A 19,424-nucleotide genomic window follows, 5' to 3' on the forward strand; every position below is an offset into this window, starting at 1 on the left:
AAATACAATTCATGGATGGTTTAACTGTCCTATCTTTAAGGGTAGTGGGATTTTTTAAAACTGATTTTTTTTTCATGTCAAATTTGATACAATCTTGTTGTTTCAAATATTAATTGGTACATCAGTGTCACTGCTGAACATGAGGGGAAATAAAAAAAATAACATGCAATAAATGAAAAACTTCCTATGGGAGAAGAGTATTAGTTCAAGGCCCATCATTTCACATCTACGTTCCCTTTCCACCTTTTGTCTGCATCTGTCCCTCTAGTACTTACTATTACAATCTGCTTTTCCACTCACACACCATTTACAAGTATATACACAGTTTCCTTCCATATACTTTTCATGTTCCCTTTTAAATCACTTAACTGCTCACTTTCAATCAAACAGTTCCTTAATATTGTACCTACAGCACAGGACACTTCTTTGCTAGTATTTTTCTACATCATTTATTCTTTTGTGCTTCCTCTTTGTTTGCCTAAACTATACAGTTTATTTCAAAGGACACTTCTTGGAACAGCCTTTCTGTGTTGGTGTTTGGGTGACTGGGGGGAATTGTCTAGGGGAGGCCACTGTGGTTTAGTTAGTTGAATGTCTTCTTCAATTTTAAAGGCTTTCTTTGGGGAATCAGCCTGTGGAGGCCAAACTACAGATATTTTGTTGCTGTGTGATTTGTTCTCATCAAATGTTTTTGTCATTTCGTTTTCACCGCTGTGTGTTTTGTCCCTGTCTACTGAACTTAGGCTGCTCATGGAATATCTCCATTCAAGTTTTTCATCTGAGGGGATGGGTCCACCACTTCCTGCGGGAGGTTTCTGCCCAAGTCCATTATTGTAGTTCCCTTTGGACTTGAGGAGTTGTTTGTAATGGTGTAGACAGTAGAAATGTCCATGGAGAGAGACGTAATTTCCCACGCTACAAAAGAAAAGATTAATATTTCACTGAAAGCTACACCACATCAAAATCATGATATCGCTTATACTTTTTTATACTATGAAGATGAAAAGGCCCTTATTAATTAGTATTGCAATATTCAAATATTCAAATTTGAATTAATGCCATATTTACCTTAATTTACTTCTGCAGTGCTCACAGCAGAAGCAGGATTTATGGTATTTTTTTTTGTCCACTATCAGAGTATCCATCGGATAAGCTCTCCTCCGACATACTGTGCAGAGCTCTGACTTCGGAACTCGAGTCTGTTTGAAGTAAATAAAATGCAAATTGTTAGATTTTTTTCATTCATCCCATATGAATAGAATTTCCTCTGAGCTGCCTAGCAATGCAACAAACAGCCACAGCTTCTCTGTCTGTTTTTTATAATGGTTAATCTTTTTATTACAAAGCAATTAATTGATTTCTTTTACACTTTTAAACATGTATTTGTTACAATGTTCAGGAGAGCAGAATGGTTCATTTTATATTTCCTCTGGATTTATTCTACTAACACACATGCATGCATAAACTGTTATGTGGTTTAATGGAGGCTCTCAACCAGTATATACTGTAATTGTCCTGTTGGAAGGGCACAGTTTGCTGGCTTTATGCTGGTCAGCTAATGGACAACCTCTTGAAAACTGACTGCGGCTAAAGTTCTTATCATGGCCAATTAAACTAATTAAAGGACAGGTGTGTAGGATTTAGTGGCATCTAATGGTGAGGTTGCAGATTGCAACCAACTGAATATTGCTCTTCTCACCCCCTCCTCCTCCAAGGGTGTAGGAGAACCTACAATCTACACAAACACACAATACCTCTTATGAATATTGTATTCCATTCCTGCCAATATCCCCCTAAATTCTACAAACCGGTCCATTAAACGGATTAGTCTCCTTATAACAAACAATGTACAAGAAAGAGACAAATCCTTTTCCAAATTGAGGGTCTAAGTATAAAAGAAGTACAGATTGTAAAGCCCTGTGAGGCAAATTTGTGATTTTGAGATTGATTCTTGAATAACCCTATAACTACTGAGCAAACTCCATTCACTGATGAAGACCATGAGATGCAGTTGAAAGCTACAGAAAAAGCTTAACCATGAGTGAGGATTATTTTGTCAAATGACTGTTCCCAAGTTAAAGAGTGAACTTTCAAATTGTGCTTGTGCTAAAGACTTAATTTTACTTTTGGACTGACTAACATTTCAAGTTTTACAGAAAAGTCCACACAATCCATGCAATGCTGTAATTAGGAACACAGCACAAGCAAAATATCCCATCCGTGCATTCTGTAGTTCATGCCATTCATTTCTGTCGTTTCATGCTGCATAATTCTTTACCAGAGACAATCTTCGTCTGATGTGACACAATTTGTGATGTTGTCTCCTCGGAAACAGTGTAGCCAAGACTCTTGAAAACCGTCTCACTCTCTGTCCACGTTTTGTGGAAATTCCTCAGCAAGTTCTCAGTAGCATCATCCTCATAGGTCTCTGTTTGCTTCACAGGTGCAGCTTTTCTTTTGACTGCATCAGCGTAGGAAAAAGGAACTTGTTGGGTTGAAACACTCTCGGAGTGCTTGGTGACAGCTGTCCTTGTGCCAGTGACCTTGTTGCCAAATTCATCAACATCTGAGAAATGTTCTGTGATTGATTTGGTTTCAGTGAATGCTGGCAAAGTTTCTACCTCATTTTTCTGCGGAGGTAGGGGGGTGCCCTGCCGTGAGTCTTTCTTTGTCTCTTGAGGACTTTCCTGCTTTGAAGTGTCTACTGTTGTTTCACTCAGGCTTGACACTGCCTCCTCCTGATCCTTTTTCTCCTCTCTGAATGAGGAACTTTGCTCACCCAGTTCAAAAACTGTTTTAATAGCCTCAATGTCAAAAATTGGCATTTCCTGTCCCAGGATGTCTGAATTCTCTTTGTCACTATCTGTGCTTTCAATGTCATTTTGAAGCTGCTCTGCGAGTGGGATAAGCTCTTTCCTGATGGATATTTTCTCTACTGCAGACTCAAATTTGTTTACAAGACTAGACAAGTCTGCCCTGGGAAGCTCTTCCTTCTCTTTGTTCTTATTTTCTTCTTCAAAGTCCTCCATGTCTGGGCCCAATCGTTCAGGGATAACAATGGGCTCCTTTCGCATATGGGTCTTATTAATTTCAGCCTTAGGACACTCTTCAAAAAACTCTCTCTTTTCTTTCACAGATGCAGATGATAGGTCTGAAGTATCTGAGTCTTCAATAACTTCTGGGACATTTTGACACAACAGCATATTGGTCTCAGACTTACATTGTGTTTCATTTGCATTTAAATCCTCTGAAATATTCGCTGAATCTTTTTCTACATTTGCTGAATTTGAATCAACCTGCTGAACCTCCACTGATGAACTGTTTTTTGTTGTACTAGAAGAAGTGCTAAAAGCCTCAACAACCTGCGACTCAATTTTGATTTGCCGGTGGAATGATGCAGGTGATTCCACTATCTCTGATTTCTTCTCTGAGATTTGTTGTGGAGGAAGGAGTGGCGGTGGGGTGACGCCCCGCGAGAGCTTTGCTGTTGTGTCCTTAAGCCGAGCTAAATTTTCTGCTCTGTCAAATGTGGGAGAGGGTGTGATTCTATTGAGGCGTGATGTCGGTGTGTCACATTTGCGTGGTGGCGGTGTGGGGGGCGTAGGTGGCCTGTGGAGCAGGGTAGGTGATGGAGTAACTCTCTGTGGGGAGTCAGTTCTTCGTGTGGACTCAATGGTGATAAAAGTCGGCGAGGGAGAACGCATCCTCAGTGACGGTGAGGGAGCCCGCAAGTCAATAGACTTGAACTGACTCATTTCTTCTTTCTTTCTTTCATGTGTGGTCTTCTCTATTTTTGTAGAACCAATACTGATTTTGGATATTCTTGGTGTTGCTCTGCCAGACACAGATTTTTCAGAAACTGCCTCACATTCATGCTTCTCGATCATCTCATTATCTTTTAGATTAATCACTTTTGTCTCTTCAAGTTTCTCCTCATGCAAAAGAGTTTCTTCATTTTTCTGAGTGCCATTTTTCAATTCACATTTACTTTCTGGGCACACAAGGCAATCGGTAAGTGTATTGAGCAGAGTCTTCACCGATTGTGAATCATTCTTTTCTGAATTTGTCTGTATCTCTGTGCTATGAGAGATTAAGTCTTGGACCTGTTGCCTCTGAGATTCCTCGCCTGCCACTGTCACTGGGACATCCCTACTTTCTTCTGGAGGTTCCTCTGCGCTCTGCTGAATTACTGTCACCCCTTTCTTCTTTTGAGATCCCTTCAGATGCTTTTGAACTGCTTTTTGTTCCTGGGAATTTTGATCATATTTGCTTTCTTTGGTAATGACTTCTTTTTTGACTTGAATGTGCTCCTCTTTTACAATTTTGTGAGTTTGGGTGACGGAAAGTGTTTCCTGAGTTTGATGAGATTTTTCAGACGTTGCTGTCTTGGTTTCAATAACGTTTATCTTGGATTCGGTGGAAATATCTTTACTTTGACCTGCTCGTGCACCTCCTTTGGACTTTTTGGATCTCTTTTTCTTTTTTGTTGGAGTTGGAGTTGGAGTTTCTGGCTGGCTGTCGCTAACACTCGGAGTAGCAGCAATAGGAGTAGGAGTAACTTTCTTCATCCCCTGCTTTACCTCTGTCTTTTCTTCTTTAGATTCACTGATCACTTTCACCTCAGTAGCTCCTTTCACTTCCACCTGCTTCTTGCTCTCATCAGACATTTTTATATCCACTTGCTTTTCTTGCTTATTGTTCTTTTTCCCCTTTTGGTTTGATTTGCCTGTTTTTCCGTTTGTGCTGGCAACTGCCTTTTCTGTTTGCATGGGCTGATTGGAAACTTTCTCTTGGCTCTCGGTAGGAGAATGATCAGTATTTGTTTTGTCATCACGCTGTGGTGATTTGGACGTTTTTACATTTTTGTCTAAGGTGACATTTTCTTTCTTGGAGGGCTGATTGCAGGTAATTGCATTGGGTAATTCTGTTGCCGTAACATCTTTTGTCCTCTTGTTCTCAGATTGTGATTTCTCAGAATTTAAATTCTCCTGAGTAGTGACAGTTGTTTCAGTTTTTACTATTTGAACAGGACTTTTCTCAGAGCACATGAGCATTTCATCTTCCTTTTTATCCTCTGTTATGGTGGATTTCTTTGTTTTCTGATTCTTTAAATCTGTCTTTCTATCAGCAGCAACATCAGTGATTGAGGTCTGGACTTTGTCTGTTATGACAGACTGAGCAGACTGTTCAGATGAAACAGACACTATTTTCTGTGTAGTTGTATGCATCTGTTGTTTAACAGTTGAGACAGATGATGTATTTTGAACAGAGACAACCTTAGAAGTCTCATTAGAAACCATTTGCTGCTTGGCAGAAGATATAATGGTAGAATCTGTGAGGAATCTCTCATGACTAGCACTGACATTGCTTTGGGTGGTATTTGAGACTACAACCTGCTTGGATAAATCACATGAAAGGGAGTCTGAATGAGCATTCAAGGCTGTATTTTCAGCTTTGGCCTGTGTGATTTCAAATGTGTTGTTATTTTGCTGCTCTGCATCTTTGGTAGAAAGCATTTCAAGGGCAGCGGTAACTGAGTCATGTATATACGTGGGAGTTGGAGTGGTTGGGGGTGTGTTGTCCTCTTTCTGCATCCGGAACTTTCCTTCAGCTTTTATTAATGGTGTGTTGAATTTACTCATTTTTCCTCTCATGAAAGGAGGAGGGGAAGGTGGAGGAGTGAATTTAACAGGAGAGATGTAAACTTTGTTCAGCGGTCGTGGTGATTCAGGCGGTGGAGGGATTTCACATGAAATGGCTTTTGATGTGTGCATTGTTGTTTTTGATTGGTTTTGGCTCATTTCTAACACTGTCTCAGAAGTCACCTGTTGTGTTTTGCTGAATTCCACTTTGGGCTCCAGCTTCGGGACTGGGTGTAAAACAGGAGCTTTCACTTTTTTCACCGTCATCTTTTTTGCTTTTGCTGGTGAAGGATGAATTGGCTGTGTTGGCATGCTCTCCAGTTCTTGTTGAGATGGAGGTGGTGGGAGGAAGTCCTGTTCACTAGTGAGTGGTGGTGGTGGTGGGGGAGGAAGATGATCAATGTCAGAGTCAACAGGAGGAGGAGGAGGAGGAGTGGGAGGAGGAGGAGGAAGAAGATCGATGTCTACCACTGGTGGAGGTGGAGGTGGGAGAGGCAGGTCAGGTTCCGGCACTTCTGGTTTTAGGACGTAAACACCAGTTTTCACTTTGGTTTTCTCTGCTTTTATCATTCCCTTTGGACTACATTTTAGATTACGGAACTCTGTCTTTAATGTTTTGATGCCATGGTTTTGGGTGATAGTTTTGTGCTCCACCACGGTTTTTGATTGCTGTGTACACTGCTCCACAGAACATGACTTGGTTTGAACAATTTCTGTTTCATTAGAGAGAGAGTGATTTTCTTTTGATGTTTCAACTGAAGTAGCGGTTTTTATCTTTTGTATGTTTCTCTGTGCATCAACATTTAGGTTTTTAACTGGAGGCCTCTGCTTCACTTTGACTCTTCTGTATGCTCCATGTTTGACTTTGGGAGTTTCTCGCTGTGCTGTTTCCAGCAGCGATTTAATAGTACCTTTAACATCACCCTTAATCACTTCTTCTTTCTCCAGCTGGGTTTGCTCTTGTGTCTCATATAAGGACTTAATTGACATCTTGACATCACCCTTTACATCTTCAAGGCTTTCGCTCCTTTGCATTTTTGGAGAGGTTGAAGGCTCCAGTAAGAGCTGAATTGTTCCTCTGACATCACCCTGAACATCCATTTCCTGTTGACACTTCCATCTTTCACTGGAGGCATCGTGTAGATTTTGCATTGCTGTGTGAATATCACCCCTCACAATTTCCTCCTTTTCAACTTCCCTCACTGTTTTCTTTGCCAGCTCCAGAGATTTCAGTGTGGCCTTAACATCTCCAGAAACTAAATCCTCAACAACAGCTTCAACTTTGGAAGATGCTGATTTCTCGAGAGATATCAAAGCCCCTTTGATATTTCCTGGTACAATATCTGGCTTCTCCACCTTGTATCTCTTCTGAGCCCTCTCCAGGCACTGCAGAGCTTTTGGTATGTTGCCTTTCACCACCTCCTCTTTCTCCACAATAACTGTCTGATTCACTGACTCAGACAACGAATTCAAGGTGGCTCTTAAATCACCTTTGATTATCTCCTCCTTTTGGAGGTTTTCTAATGAGATTGTTGGTTCGGACATAAAAGCTTTCACTGTGTTGTGAACGTCGCCTGGTACAACATCTTCCACTGTTCTCTCAATTTGTGTTTGATTACGACTGAGGATGAGTTTTGTGCCCTTTATGTCACCTCCAACAATTGTCTCTTTTTCATCGTTGTCAGGTAAAGTCTCATCAGGTTCTACATGTAGCTGTTTAAGATAATCCAAAGCCCCAGATTCAATGCAAGTGGAGTAAAAGTTGACATTTCCTTTTTCAGTGTCATCTACCATTATCTTCACTGTTGGATCCAGCTTGTCTGTGGTGGACAGCCTTTGAAGAGCGCTCCTTACATCCCCTCTTACAATGTCCTCTTTTTCAACACTAACACTCTCTTGTTTATTCAGTAGGGAATATAGTGTCATCTGTACATCTCCTTTCTCATCCTCCTGGATAAGTATTCCATGTTTTGCTGACCCGTCCTTGTTGAAAAGGTTGTTTAAAGCTTCCTGAATGTCACCTCGTAATATTTCCTCCCTTTCAATACTGCTGTCTCTCTCTTGGTTGAAAAGCTGCTGCACTGTTGAACTGATATTACCCTTCTCTTCTGAATCTATGACTACCTGCCTCTCCTTTCTTTCCTGTGTGTTCAGCAAGTTCATCATAATAGAGTGCAGATCTCCCGTGATCACTTCCTCTCGTTGAATCTGCGGAGCCTGTTGATTCATTAGCTGGTATTTTGCCATCCTAACATCTCCAATTTCGTCAGTTTCAATGAGTATTCCCTTTGAGTTCACCATTTTCTGACTATAAAGTTCCTCAAGCGTTCCCCTGACACTCTTGCCCAGGATTTCAGTCTTCTCAATGTTTGTCTCGTTAAAATCATCAAATGGTGTTGTTTCAAAGAGCCACGTTGTTGTCTTTACATCCGCTTTGGGAATTTCCTCCTGATTGACGGTTGTATCCTCAGCCTCATCTACCTCTTTGATGTGGTCAAGAGGATTTTTCTCAAAGAGCCAGACTGAATGTTTAACATCTCCCTTTGCAACCTCCTCTTGTTTAACTGTTTCAATTAGATTTTCAGAGCTCATGCTTCTTATTTTATCAATAGACTGGGTTTCAAATCTCCATTTGGCAGTCGTGACATCACCTTTTTGTATTTCACTGACATTAACAGTTCTAACAGATTCCTGTGATAGGGCATCAGACTCAAAACGATGTTTATTCACTCTAACATTGCCCCCTTGAATGTCATCCACAGTCTTTATTAAAGCCTTATCTTCATCAGCAATCTTATCAAGAGGCTGTGTCTCAAATTTCCACTTGGCAGAGGTGACATCTCCTTTTTGCATGTCCTCCTGTGTAACAGATTTGATTATATAAACCTCATCTGTGTCCCTGATAGCATCAAGGGGTTTGGTTTCAAACAGCCACCGGGTTCCAACTACATCTCCACGTGTGACTTCTTCACTTGTGACAGTGGTGACCTCGTGGTAATGGCCCTCTTTGTCCTGAATGGCGTAAAGGGGCTGAGTTTCAAACATCATTGCGTAATTTCTCACGTCACCCTTCTCATCCTCATCGCGGACAATCTTTTGCATTTTCATCAGCTCTGTGTCTGTCTCAGAGGATACCTCCTTGATTTGATCTAAGGAGAAGGTCTCAAACATAAAGCGGCCCTTATCGACATCACCTCCTTGTATGTCATTCACTGTATGGCTGCTCATTGATTCCTCTTGGCTATCACGTATTGTGTCTATGGATTGGTTTTCAAAGAGCCATTTGCAGTTAACCACATTTCCTTTTTGAATGTCCTCTGTCTGAACTCTCTTGAGTGTTTGCATTACTTCTTCAGATGTAGAAGTCATGATGTCAGATGTTTGGTTTTCAAAAATGTACTTCATCCTTGACACATCTCCAGATGCAAAGTCTATCTCTGTGACACGCTTAAAAGAGCCTGCCTCTACATCTGTGAGGTCCTCAAGTTTCTCAGTCTCAAATAGAAAACAAGCCATTCTTACATCTTTTCCTCTAATGTCCTCTTGATTTGCAGTGCATGTCAAAATGGTCTCTGTCTCATCATGGATAGTATCAAGTGCTTGTGTCTCAAAAAGCCATGTGCATGTTTTGACGTCTCCCTTAAGTATTTCTTCAGATTCGTTTTCACCTTTTAAGTCAACTCTTTCATATAAGACATCCATCGGTTTTGTCTCAAATAGCCACTTGCAGGTTTTGACATCACCCTTCACGACATCATCAATATTTGTACTTAAGATTTCCTCATCTTCAATATTGCTGAAGTACTTAATACCGTCAAGAGGCTGTGTTTCAAATAACCACTTTGCAGTTTTAACATCGCCAGATTCTATTTCTTGTTTGGATATGCCCTTAATAATCTGATAATTATTAATGCTTTCATCAAACTGGTCGATTGGTCGTGTTTCAAACATCCATTTATATGTTGTTACATCTCCTTTGACAACCTCTTCACGGCGCATCATTTTCACCTTATGGAAGTGGCCTGAGCTGTCTTGCATGGCATACAGTGGAGTCGTCTCAAACAGGTTTTTATTTGACTGCACAGAACCAGATGTTACACCCTCTATGAGAATTTTCTGAGATTCATCCATTCTGTTTAAATCTGTGCTCTCAAACAAGTACTTGTAGTTTAACACGTCCACTTTGTCAATTTCTTCCAGGTCGATTGTTCGGATGACTTCCTTCTTTTCTTCTCTAATCTGTTCCAGTGGTTGGCTTTCAAATCGCCATTTCTGATGTCTGACATCACCTCTCTCCTCATCAAGGGCTGCTGTTTTTTTCAGTTTGCCCACCTCTGCAAGCTCCTTCAATTCATCTGCTGGAATCGTTTCAAAATAATGTTTCGCTGATCTCACGTTTCCTGCAATAATATCTTCTTTTGTCAAGGGACGAGTATTTGAATCATCTTTTAAAGTATCCATTGGCTGGGTCTCAAATACCCAGCAGTTCTTCCTAACATCTGCTCTGCAGCTTGTTCCATCATCTTGTGTTAGGTCATCCTCAACATTCACTGTACGAATAACTTCTTTCTTCTCCTCTCTTATGTGCTCTAAAGGTTGACTTTCAAAGCGCCACTTCTGATGTCTCACGTCCCCTTTCATTTCTTCATTTAATATTGTTTTTTTAAGTTTTCCAACCTCAGGGCCAATCTTCCTCTCTGTTTGAGGACTGCTTTCGAAAAAGTGTCTGGCCGATCTAACATTGCCCCCAATAATTTCTTCAATAGACTGAGATCTGGCATTGGAATCGTCCTTCAGAGAATCCATTGGCTGAGTTTCAAATGTTAAACAGTGTTTGCGCACATCAGCTCCAACTACCTCTTGTGTCTCTGTTGTTGAACATTCCCACTCATTTAGAGAATTTAATGTCTTTATCTCAAACAACCACCTGCCCCAGTCTCCCTTGTTGCTGTCCTCCATGGAGAGACTACACACAAGTTTCAAAGAGGCAGGTTCCTGGTTTGTCATGTCAAGAGGTTGGGTATCGAAAAGCCAACGTGAAGCAATAGAGTTCTCAAATTCAGTTTCAATTTTTCGCACAGACTTAATCTCCAGCATCTGACTGGCTTGTCCCATGATGATGCATTTAAATTGGGTGTCAAATGTGCTTGTTACAATTTTCACCTCACCATTAATTTCCTCTAACACTGACCTTAGACTCAACAGGTGACTCTCATCAATTGTCTCAGTGTGCCCAAGACTTTCCATGCACTTATTGTCAATCATGTAAATGGTAGCATTTCCATCCTCTTCTGTGAAAACAACCTCTTTTGTCAGATCCTCCTCTTTATGCATTTTGTTTAGAGTGTCCATCGTTTGGGTTTCAAACAACCATGCTGCAGCACGGACATCGCCTTTGTCAAATTTGTTGAATTTGTTTTTATACTCTGTTGAGTTGGTATTTTTGGAACCCATTTTATCCATTGGCTTTGTCTCAAACATCCAAGCTGTGCGTCTAACATCTTTTCCAAGAATTATTTCCTGCTCAGTTATTTTCTTGTTGTCTTCGTCTTCATCGGGAGTTTCATTTTTGATGGTGTCCAGTGGCTTATTTTCAAACATCCAGCGCATCGCCTGTACATCCCCGGGGAGGATCTCTTCCCATTCCTCATATTCCTCATCATTCATATCATCGGGACTACCATCACCATCCTCATACATGTACTCTTGGCTCTCTAGCTGGTTGTTCTCAGTCTCATTGTAGTCATTGAAGTACTCTTTTTCAATATTTTTACGGACCTCAGGATGAATGTGCTTGTAGAGACGTTTCAGCTCATTCACTCTCTTCTGTTTGAAGTAAGCCTCTTTGTTGACTGGGTATTTGGAGGAGTTTTCTGGTTCTGCAGGCTCAGGTGAGTAATGGTACTCAGGCATATTTTGACTTTCTGATGGCATTTCTAGTAAATCTGGAGGTGGCGGTGGCAGATAGTCTGAATCCTCAGCCGGCGGGGGTGGAAAATCCTCATAATCCATCACTGTGGCCATTGTGTCCTCTGAAGCTTCAGTGGTTGATGCTTCATACACCTCATTAGTCACTGTGTTGTTTTGTGTCACATTTGAGCACCACTTAGATCGATTGATGTCACGTCCAATCTTATTAAAGAACAAAAATTATATTTGTGGGTAAATAACTATAAAACAATTATGCTCACACTCTCACTAAAGTGCTAAAATTAGATCATAAAATATGAATAATCTTAAGTAGCAGAACACCTGCCAGTTCAAGTTTAATTGTCTTTTTTATTACACTCCTTGTAGACACCAAAATGAGTGGATGATTATATTCTATATTTAAAAAGTTACAGTTAAATTCTCTAAATTAAATGTTATTTTCTTTTATATGTATAATATTGTGCCATAACTCAAGAGCAGTGCAAACAATTACCTTAACTGGTTTTTGTGCAGCAGCCTCTTCTATTGTTCTTTCAAAGCGATCCCTCAGTTCTTTTGTGGTATACCTAGGAAACTCCTCTTCTGAAAGTCAGCACAAAAATATAAAGGCAGGTCTTAAATCGTGATGGCAGTGACAGTGCATATGGCAGAAACAGAAATATCTGAACAATGTCTCACCTTCATCCTGATGGTTTTCATGACTGGATTCCAAGTTATTGTCACTGTATGACATCTATGTGTACAAAATGAGAAATGGTGAGAAGAAATGAATGAAGAAAAAAAAAGCACAAAATTTGAACCAGTCATCGACATTACCATATTTTTTAATTCAATATAATACTCTCAGCCAAAACTATCAACATCAACTACACAAAGTGATTGTAATTAGTCACGCAATTTTTCAGTACCATCATGTCTTGGTTGAAGTTTAACTGCTGACTGCCTGGGACGACCTGCCTGCTGCTTGAAACTGTCACCTCTGAATTTGAGGTTTCCTGTGAAGATGAAGACAACGATTGTCAAACTCACTCACACACACATAAACACGCACACATACACAAAGAAAACTTTCTTGAAGTGCCTTTAAAGTTTATTACATGTCACACTTTGCAAGATGGGTCTAATAAAATCTTGGTCACAATATGTGTCACTTTTAAGTATGTCAGATTATACCAAGAATATGTTGTGGATTATAGCACTACTACATAAAGAGAAAAAAGTATATAAAAAAAAGCATAGGAATGTCATCAGCTTGCGTCACCCATCTACTGTTGTGTTGATGTTTTGAAAATGCAGTAAAGTCATTTCTTCTTCTGTCATTTTACTTGCCCCGCCCCCACAAACTGTATTTAAACAAAAAAAAAGTCACTCAGGAATATGTTGGCCACAGGAACATCAGTGAGATGTATCACAGTGCAATCTAGGACCACAATTTTTGGATTTTAGTACACTTCTCTCACGATTGTCACCTTCATTTACCCAAAATGGCACAATGTTAACACTTGTGGCTCACATCTGTGGCTATGGCCCTTATCATACACACAAATATGAGTTTACTCCACACCAATTTACTCCACCAGCCAAAGTGTCATACTACATAACTGAATACCATACAGAAATTATGCTGGAAGAGGCTGCTCACTGCAGTTTGAATTGACTTATCACAGTTCCGTCACACTGTACCTTAAAGCAAAATAAGAAGAAAGAAATTATTTTCTCTGTTTGCTCTGTTAAATTTCTATCCAGTGAATGGGGCTACAACATAAGTATGATGAAAGTGCCCTGCAGACTTTCATGAGAGCTGTTAAAAATGTCAAGTTATATCTGGAACTTAAACCCACACAATTTTCTCTGGTATTGGTGCAATAAGCAGTAATAAAATTCCCCATGCGGTGATGCGGATAGAAAGTTAAAAGGACAGGTGCAATCAGAAACCAGTTGAGGTCTATAGAAATATTACCCTCATTTGACCACTGGCATCAAAGCCTCTTTCATGCTTGTAGCATGAGTCTGATGATTGCTTAAACTGTGTTCTCATACGTGTACCTGCACAGTTCTGTGATGAAAATGGAACTGGGTTACATGTGATGTTGCAGTTTCCTGGGTCTCAAATTGTTTCCTCACACTGGCAAGTCCCCCAGGCAGGGAACAGACCTCCGACTCCTCCATAACCTAATGAAGCAGGAAATATCATTAGCTGCCTCCACTTCTACATGACCTGAAATCAAACTGAAGCTTAATAGGGCTATTCTGTCATGTGTGTGTGCAGCAGCTATAATGCTGTGTTCGGTTTGATACAGATACACACATACACACATACACACATACACATACACATACACACAGTTACACACACAGTTACACACACACACACACACGTGCACACACACATGTACACACACACACACACACACACACACACACACACACACACACACACACACACACACACTCTGAGAGTTCTTGCAAAGCAAAGCCAACAGCATTTTAAGTTTTCTACAACCTTCCTCTAAAATCCGCCCAGTGACAGTAGTCTCATGTGTCCCCTCTATTTATACATTCCCCTCTATTTGTACTGCATATGCAAGACTGCTGACCCCCCTCTTTTCCCAGCTGCAAAACTGTCATCACCTCCACTAATACTGCATGACAACACCAACAATAATGGCGACAATACCAGCTCAGTGCAGTACAGTTAGTGTGTAGCTCTAAATGCTCTGCAGCAACTGGATACTATAAACAACATACATGAATGCAAACAAACCAAACCAATAGAATGAGTGCAAATAATGGGCATGAAAAGTTGCAGGAGCAGTAGTTACATTCTGTTGTTGAAATAATACATGTTCATGCACAAACTTAAGTACCCCGCTGTAGACGGTGTTGTCTGCTTGCTTGGAGACAGCTGCTTGATACATGGCCTCGCAGTTGGTCAGTGGGATGACCTCTGAGTCCACAGAGTGAATCCGGTTCCTCTGGTTTAAATCTTTCAGGAAGTCCTGCCCTGGTTAAACTTGCGCTGCCAGCAGCTATGGCACACAAGAGCCAATAACTATTTATTCATTCAAAAGAAGTGGGTGTCATCTAATTATTTAGAGGTAGTGCATAATACTTAGTGTTGTAAACACATGCAATGAAAACGCTGCTTATGTCAGATTTCTTTTTGTTTGTGCTGTGATTTTGTTTTTAAAGCCAGATTAGTTGCAAGTACAAACACAGACTTTTTTTTTACAAGGATAACTGTAAGACTGGTTTAAGATGTTCTTGTAAATTGGAAGTAACATAAGACAACAAATATGTAAACATGCATTAGGCTAGTGCAAATGATATATTCACAAAACTAAAGAGTGCTGTTATGCAGAGTGCAGGTTGTGCTCTAATGAAAAATACTTTCAAAATGTTCCACAGGGACAGTATTTAAATCAATTACGCCAATTTCTGACATTCAGTCACTCACAGTATTCAAAAGATTAGTTAAACATAGAGAAACTTTGCTGTCTGGAGTGACAGTTTTTTTTATGATGTGATAAGATTTTGGTCCAGGCCTCCTACGTACTGCCAATCCCAAATGAACTGAACACATTTAGTTTTCAAGAGATTCATGACTCACATCAAAAAAGTGATTGATCCTTTAATCATTGTTTTACCACTCACGCTGGATCAATAAAGGCACAGTTTGTAGACTGCACATCCAATCAATATAGAGATGCGTCATGGGGATTTTGGAAATGAACCAGAATGTGGAATTAGTAATTATCTCAGGTATAATTATGCTGAGATCATATCTGGAAATCAAACCAATCAGCAATCCAGAATAATATTATTGTTACCCTCCAGTGTAGTGAAATGTGCTAAGAAGCCAGTCGATGACATAATAAACTGTTAACACCTGTAGACTTCATATCTGGCCAGTTGCTGACTCAACATTTTTGTCTATGTATGAGAAATCAAAATATTAACACCTTAGTTCTTGTGGATATATGTCAATGTGTTTGATGTAAATGAAAGGATTAAATATGAAATACAGTGTTTGGATGACTGAGAAATTTCCATAAGACTATCATTTACTTTAAAGACTAAATAGCATGCATTGAATAAGCAGTACTTGAAACCTTATCTATATCATACTCATTGTAATTTCAATGATAATTTCAGCAAAAGCTGCCAGACTGGTGTTGTGAGATTACATTTGAAATCTGTAACATGATTTATGGCAACAAAGGACAGATTTAATCACAGCATATTATTTTTAAGTACTGAAAGCTCAATAAACTACTGAGTCATTAAAATGCCAAATGAGATCCATTTTGTAAAATCAAATCAGTTCTTTGAGTTACAGAGAGCTATAAGTGATAAGCTATTAAAAAGTAAAGTGAGCAGTAAACTGAGCCTCTGGTAATTGTAATCCATTGATACTGGTTTCTACAGATCATAGCCAAAAGACATTTCATAATAACCACTGGTGCATTGCACCATTGTTAGCTGCGTTTTATTGGTGTATTTCAGTATCTTGCTGTGTATTATTGATTTGTAGCTCACCAGTCTAGCAGGATGATCTATTTTGGCTTTGGAGGAATGGTGGGTATATTTGTGTAAACCAATCAGTTCGTTAAGGGAGATAAGGGGGAAGTCTCTTACAATTAGGCCATTCAAAAATGATGTACTGTATCTTGACTTTAGCAAAGAACCCACCAGAGCTAAATTCTGTACTGCAGTTAATTCCAGTTCAGTCCTTGAACTTCAAGCATATCTATTGTTAAATGTTGTGGCAAGAACTAAAAAATTGTAGCCAGAAAAAACTGTCAACAGTCTTAAGCTATCTCATGACATGTTAGGTTGGGTTGAGAGCTCAAATAACAAGAAAGTGAAGTAATCTAGGCGCCATGTACTTGCAAAAATAAATCAAGCCTATTTTAAACATAACCATGAAGGGTCGTGTTTCTTTGTGAAATATAGAGGAAAGCTGGGAGGTCAAGGCTTTCCTTTTCAAAAGCTCTTAGATAGTCTGCATTGATAATCTTATGTTTGCTCCTTTATGGGAATTACTCTTCAGTATTCCTCATATTATGGCATGCCTGGCAACATGCAAGTAGACCGACATAACACCTCGAGGTGCTGGCCTTGGTACAAACAGGCATAGCAGCTCAGAACTGCATCTTTTTGGAATTAGTTAAAGAAACAAATCGAATCCCTCCTCGAGCCAAAATTTAAAATTCCAGAGTTAATTTTGTATTTTAGTCACAGTTTATTTTCCTGCAGGTCTAACAGAAGATTTATATTTTGTCCCTGTATTTTTAGTGCAGGGACACTCAACATGAGGATAATGTTAATGAGTTTTAGAGTATGATCAGGATTTTTTTTTGTTAATTCACAGCCAAACATCAAATAACTTTGAACGTTCAATGTGCAAATATCAAAACCTTCATTTCTGATGGTACATTTGCTAGGAGCTATTTATAACGTATCATTGTTTTATTTGCTCCAGATTAGTTAATTTCAAAACATATTTTAATAAGCCTAAAATCATTAACATATTTTACAAAATCCCACCCAACAACACAGGACACAAACACCCCTTGCAGAATTTTCATTACCTACCAGGATAGTGAATTATAGAAATATGAACTCAATAGGTAGAATCCCACACGATGGCCACTGCACCCCTAGCCTGCAGGGTCTGTCCAAGCCAAAAGCAAATCCCAGTCAGTGTTGGAGACCAGCTCCAGTAGTGTATGTTCACCTCTGTCCAACAACCAGACGGTGACAGCTGATTTTATTTTAGACCCCCCGCCCACTTGCAAAAGATGGGCTTGGGGTGTTTTTTTTTTAGAGAGTGAGGCCTCCATGCCTCCCATGTCAAGTCCCTAGAAAATCCATATGGAAATACTTCCTGTGACTCCTCTGCAAATGCTTGTGTACTAATAAATCAGGTCACCCTAGTTTCATCATCACTGCTTCCATCAGAGTGCATTGCAATGCATACTCAAGTAGCAGCTGTTACCGCCTGTCATGATATGCCAAATCATAGACACACAAATCAACAACAAATACTCTCAGATTCTCTCATTATTCACTGCCCCTGGTAATTCCTGAGCAGTGTAAAGTGGATGTCAGGCAGGTGCAAATTCAAGTGATAGTAAATGGTGGTGAAATGTGTTGGCCATGAGCTGTGCTTTGCAGTTGGTCTGAAATGGGGTCAGTGATGTAATGCTATTTGTTGAGGGTCAAGGGAGTCGTAAATATGATAGAGACACCTCTGAGCGTGGAAGTGTTAGCCAGCTCATCTTGTTTGGCCCAGCTGGAGACGGTGGCGCCAGCCTGACTCTGGCATGTCATGGAAGCTAGGCCAGTGTTTGGAGACCAGACATGTCTTCCAGGCATCTGCATGACCCTGTTCATATACAGCATGTGTAACCCATACCTGACTCTCCGTAGACCACCTGTTTTAAAGAGACGCTCTGGATTCTTGCCCACAGCAAACCACACAGAGGACTGAAATGCAAATGCAGATGCTTTCCACCTCTTTTTCCTCATCATTTAACATGTAGATTAGTACGATCCAGGCAGCTTCTCGGGAGAGTGTAATTTTGAAGTAGTTTGGATAACCTTAATCAAAGCAAGAGCAAGAAAGGATTATGGAGGAATCAGAACATTAGAGGTCTCATGTTCTTTTATATGATGACCCTGCTTTATTCAGCTTGAAGCAAGTGATCCATAACAGTGTTAAGCCACACACACACACACACACACACACACACACACACACACACACACACACAGTGCCAAGGCGATAAGACCAGTCTGACATTCTGCAGAATATTAAGTTGAATATTTTAGTGCCAGCATCTTTCACCTCTTAAGAGTGTCTGTAGCTTTACTGTCACATAGCAGGACCTTCGGGTTGAACAACCAATGTAATGATGTGTACTACAATCCTACTACTAAGAAGGTTTACATAGTAGAAAGGGTGAGGCAATGTTCAAGCAAAGAGAAAACTAAGGTAAAATGGCTAAAGCTTGTGTTTGGAATGTTAAACTAAGAGTGTCTTCACCATATCTGCAGGTATCTCATTGTCATGGGGTTGAACTATTCACTTGGCTGAAGATGTAATGCCATGCTTTATAAAGCCTGTGCATATTTACAGTCACTGCAGTCCATACAGTGTGTTTTTGATTTGAATTAAAACTTTCACTGAATCCTGTGTGCAGCCAAAAACAATGCCTGTGTGTTAAGTGTAATTTTTAATTTTTTTTTGCTTTTTTCAATAAAAAAAAGAAAGTAAAAAGAAAATATGTTGATACATTTCCTCTCAGTGGCTGGAGAGACATGTAAGTATCTTTGTTTGATTGACAGCAGCTGGCAGCCTGAGCCCCTGTGGGAATACAAAGGACAAAGTAAACAAACTTGCACTGTAGCTATTAGTCATCAGCACATTGCTGTTAACAGTGGTATTAAAGAGTAAATACCACACCAGCATCTAACAGGACGCAAGTGACATTTGCAGGTATGTTTACATGCTGTTTAATGTGCTGCAGCTGAGCAGCTAACTCCATATGACCACAGGACCCAGCTGTGCCATGGCTCCGTAACAGCTCCCTCGTTGTTTTAATGCCCACTGGAAACTTTCCAGAAGTGGAATGCCAGTTCTTCAGCAGCCACATTTATAATACAGTTCAGAGTTGGTTTCCTGACATTTTTGTTTCATATGCATTATGAAATAATGCTTTTAACTTTCTCTGTGCCCACTCAATTTACATGTCAATATAACCAATCTCACAACGCAGCTGCTGCTCCTTTGTAGTGTCTCTAACCTGTATGTCTGATCATTTTGTCAGATGATGTCGTAGTCAG

The 19,424-nt window shown here is 40.0% G+C and overlaps 1 protein-coding gene across 1 annotated transcript; it reads right to left on the reverse strand.

Moving 5' to 3' along the window:
- Window positions 1-1,107: 1,107 nt before the first annotated feature.
- Window positions 1,108-14,491, reverse strand: xirp2b (xin actin binding repeat containing 2b). Its single transcript, XM_053328727.1, has 8 exons — window positions 14,441-14,491; window positions 13,620-13,745; window positions 12,482-12,568; window positions 12,252-12,306; window positions 12,067-12,155; window positions 4,785-11,774; window positions 2,279-4,754; window positions 1,108-1,199 (listed from the first exon to the last, which is right to left on the reverse strand). The coding sequence occupies exons 1-8, from the start codon at window positions 14,489-14,491 to the stop codon at window positions 1,108-1,110; spliced, it is 9,966 nt and encodes a 3,321-aa protein (XP_053184702.1).
- Window positions 14,492-19,424: the final 4,933 nt, after the last annotated feature.

Source organism: Scomber japonicus, chromosome 11 (assembly GCF_027409825.1).
Source record: "Scomber japonicus isolate fScoJap1 chromosome 11, fScoJap1.pri, whole genome shotgun sequence".
NCBI lineage: Eukaryota > Metazoa > Chordata > Actinopteri > Scombriformes > Scombridae > Scomber > Scomber japonicus.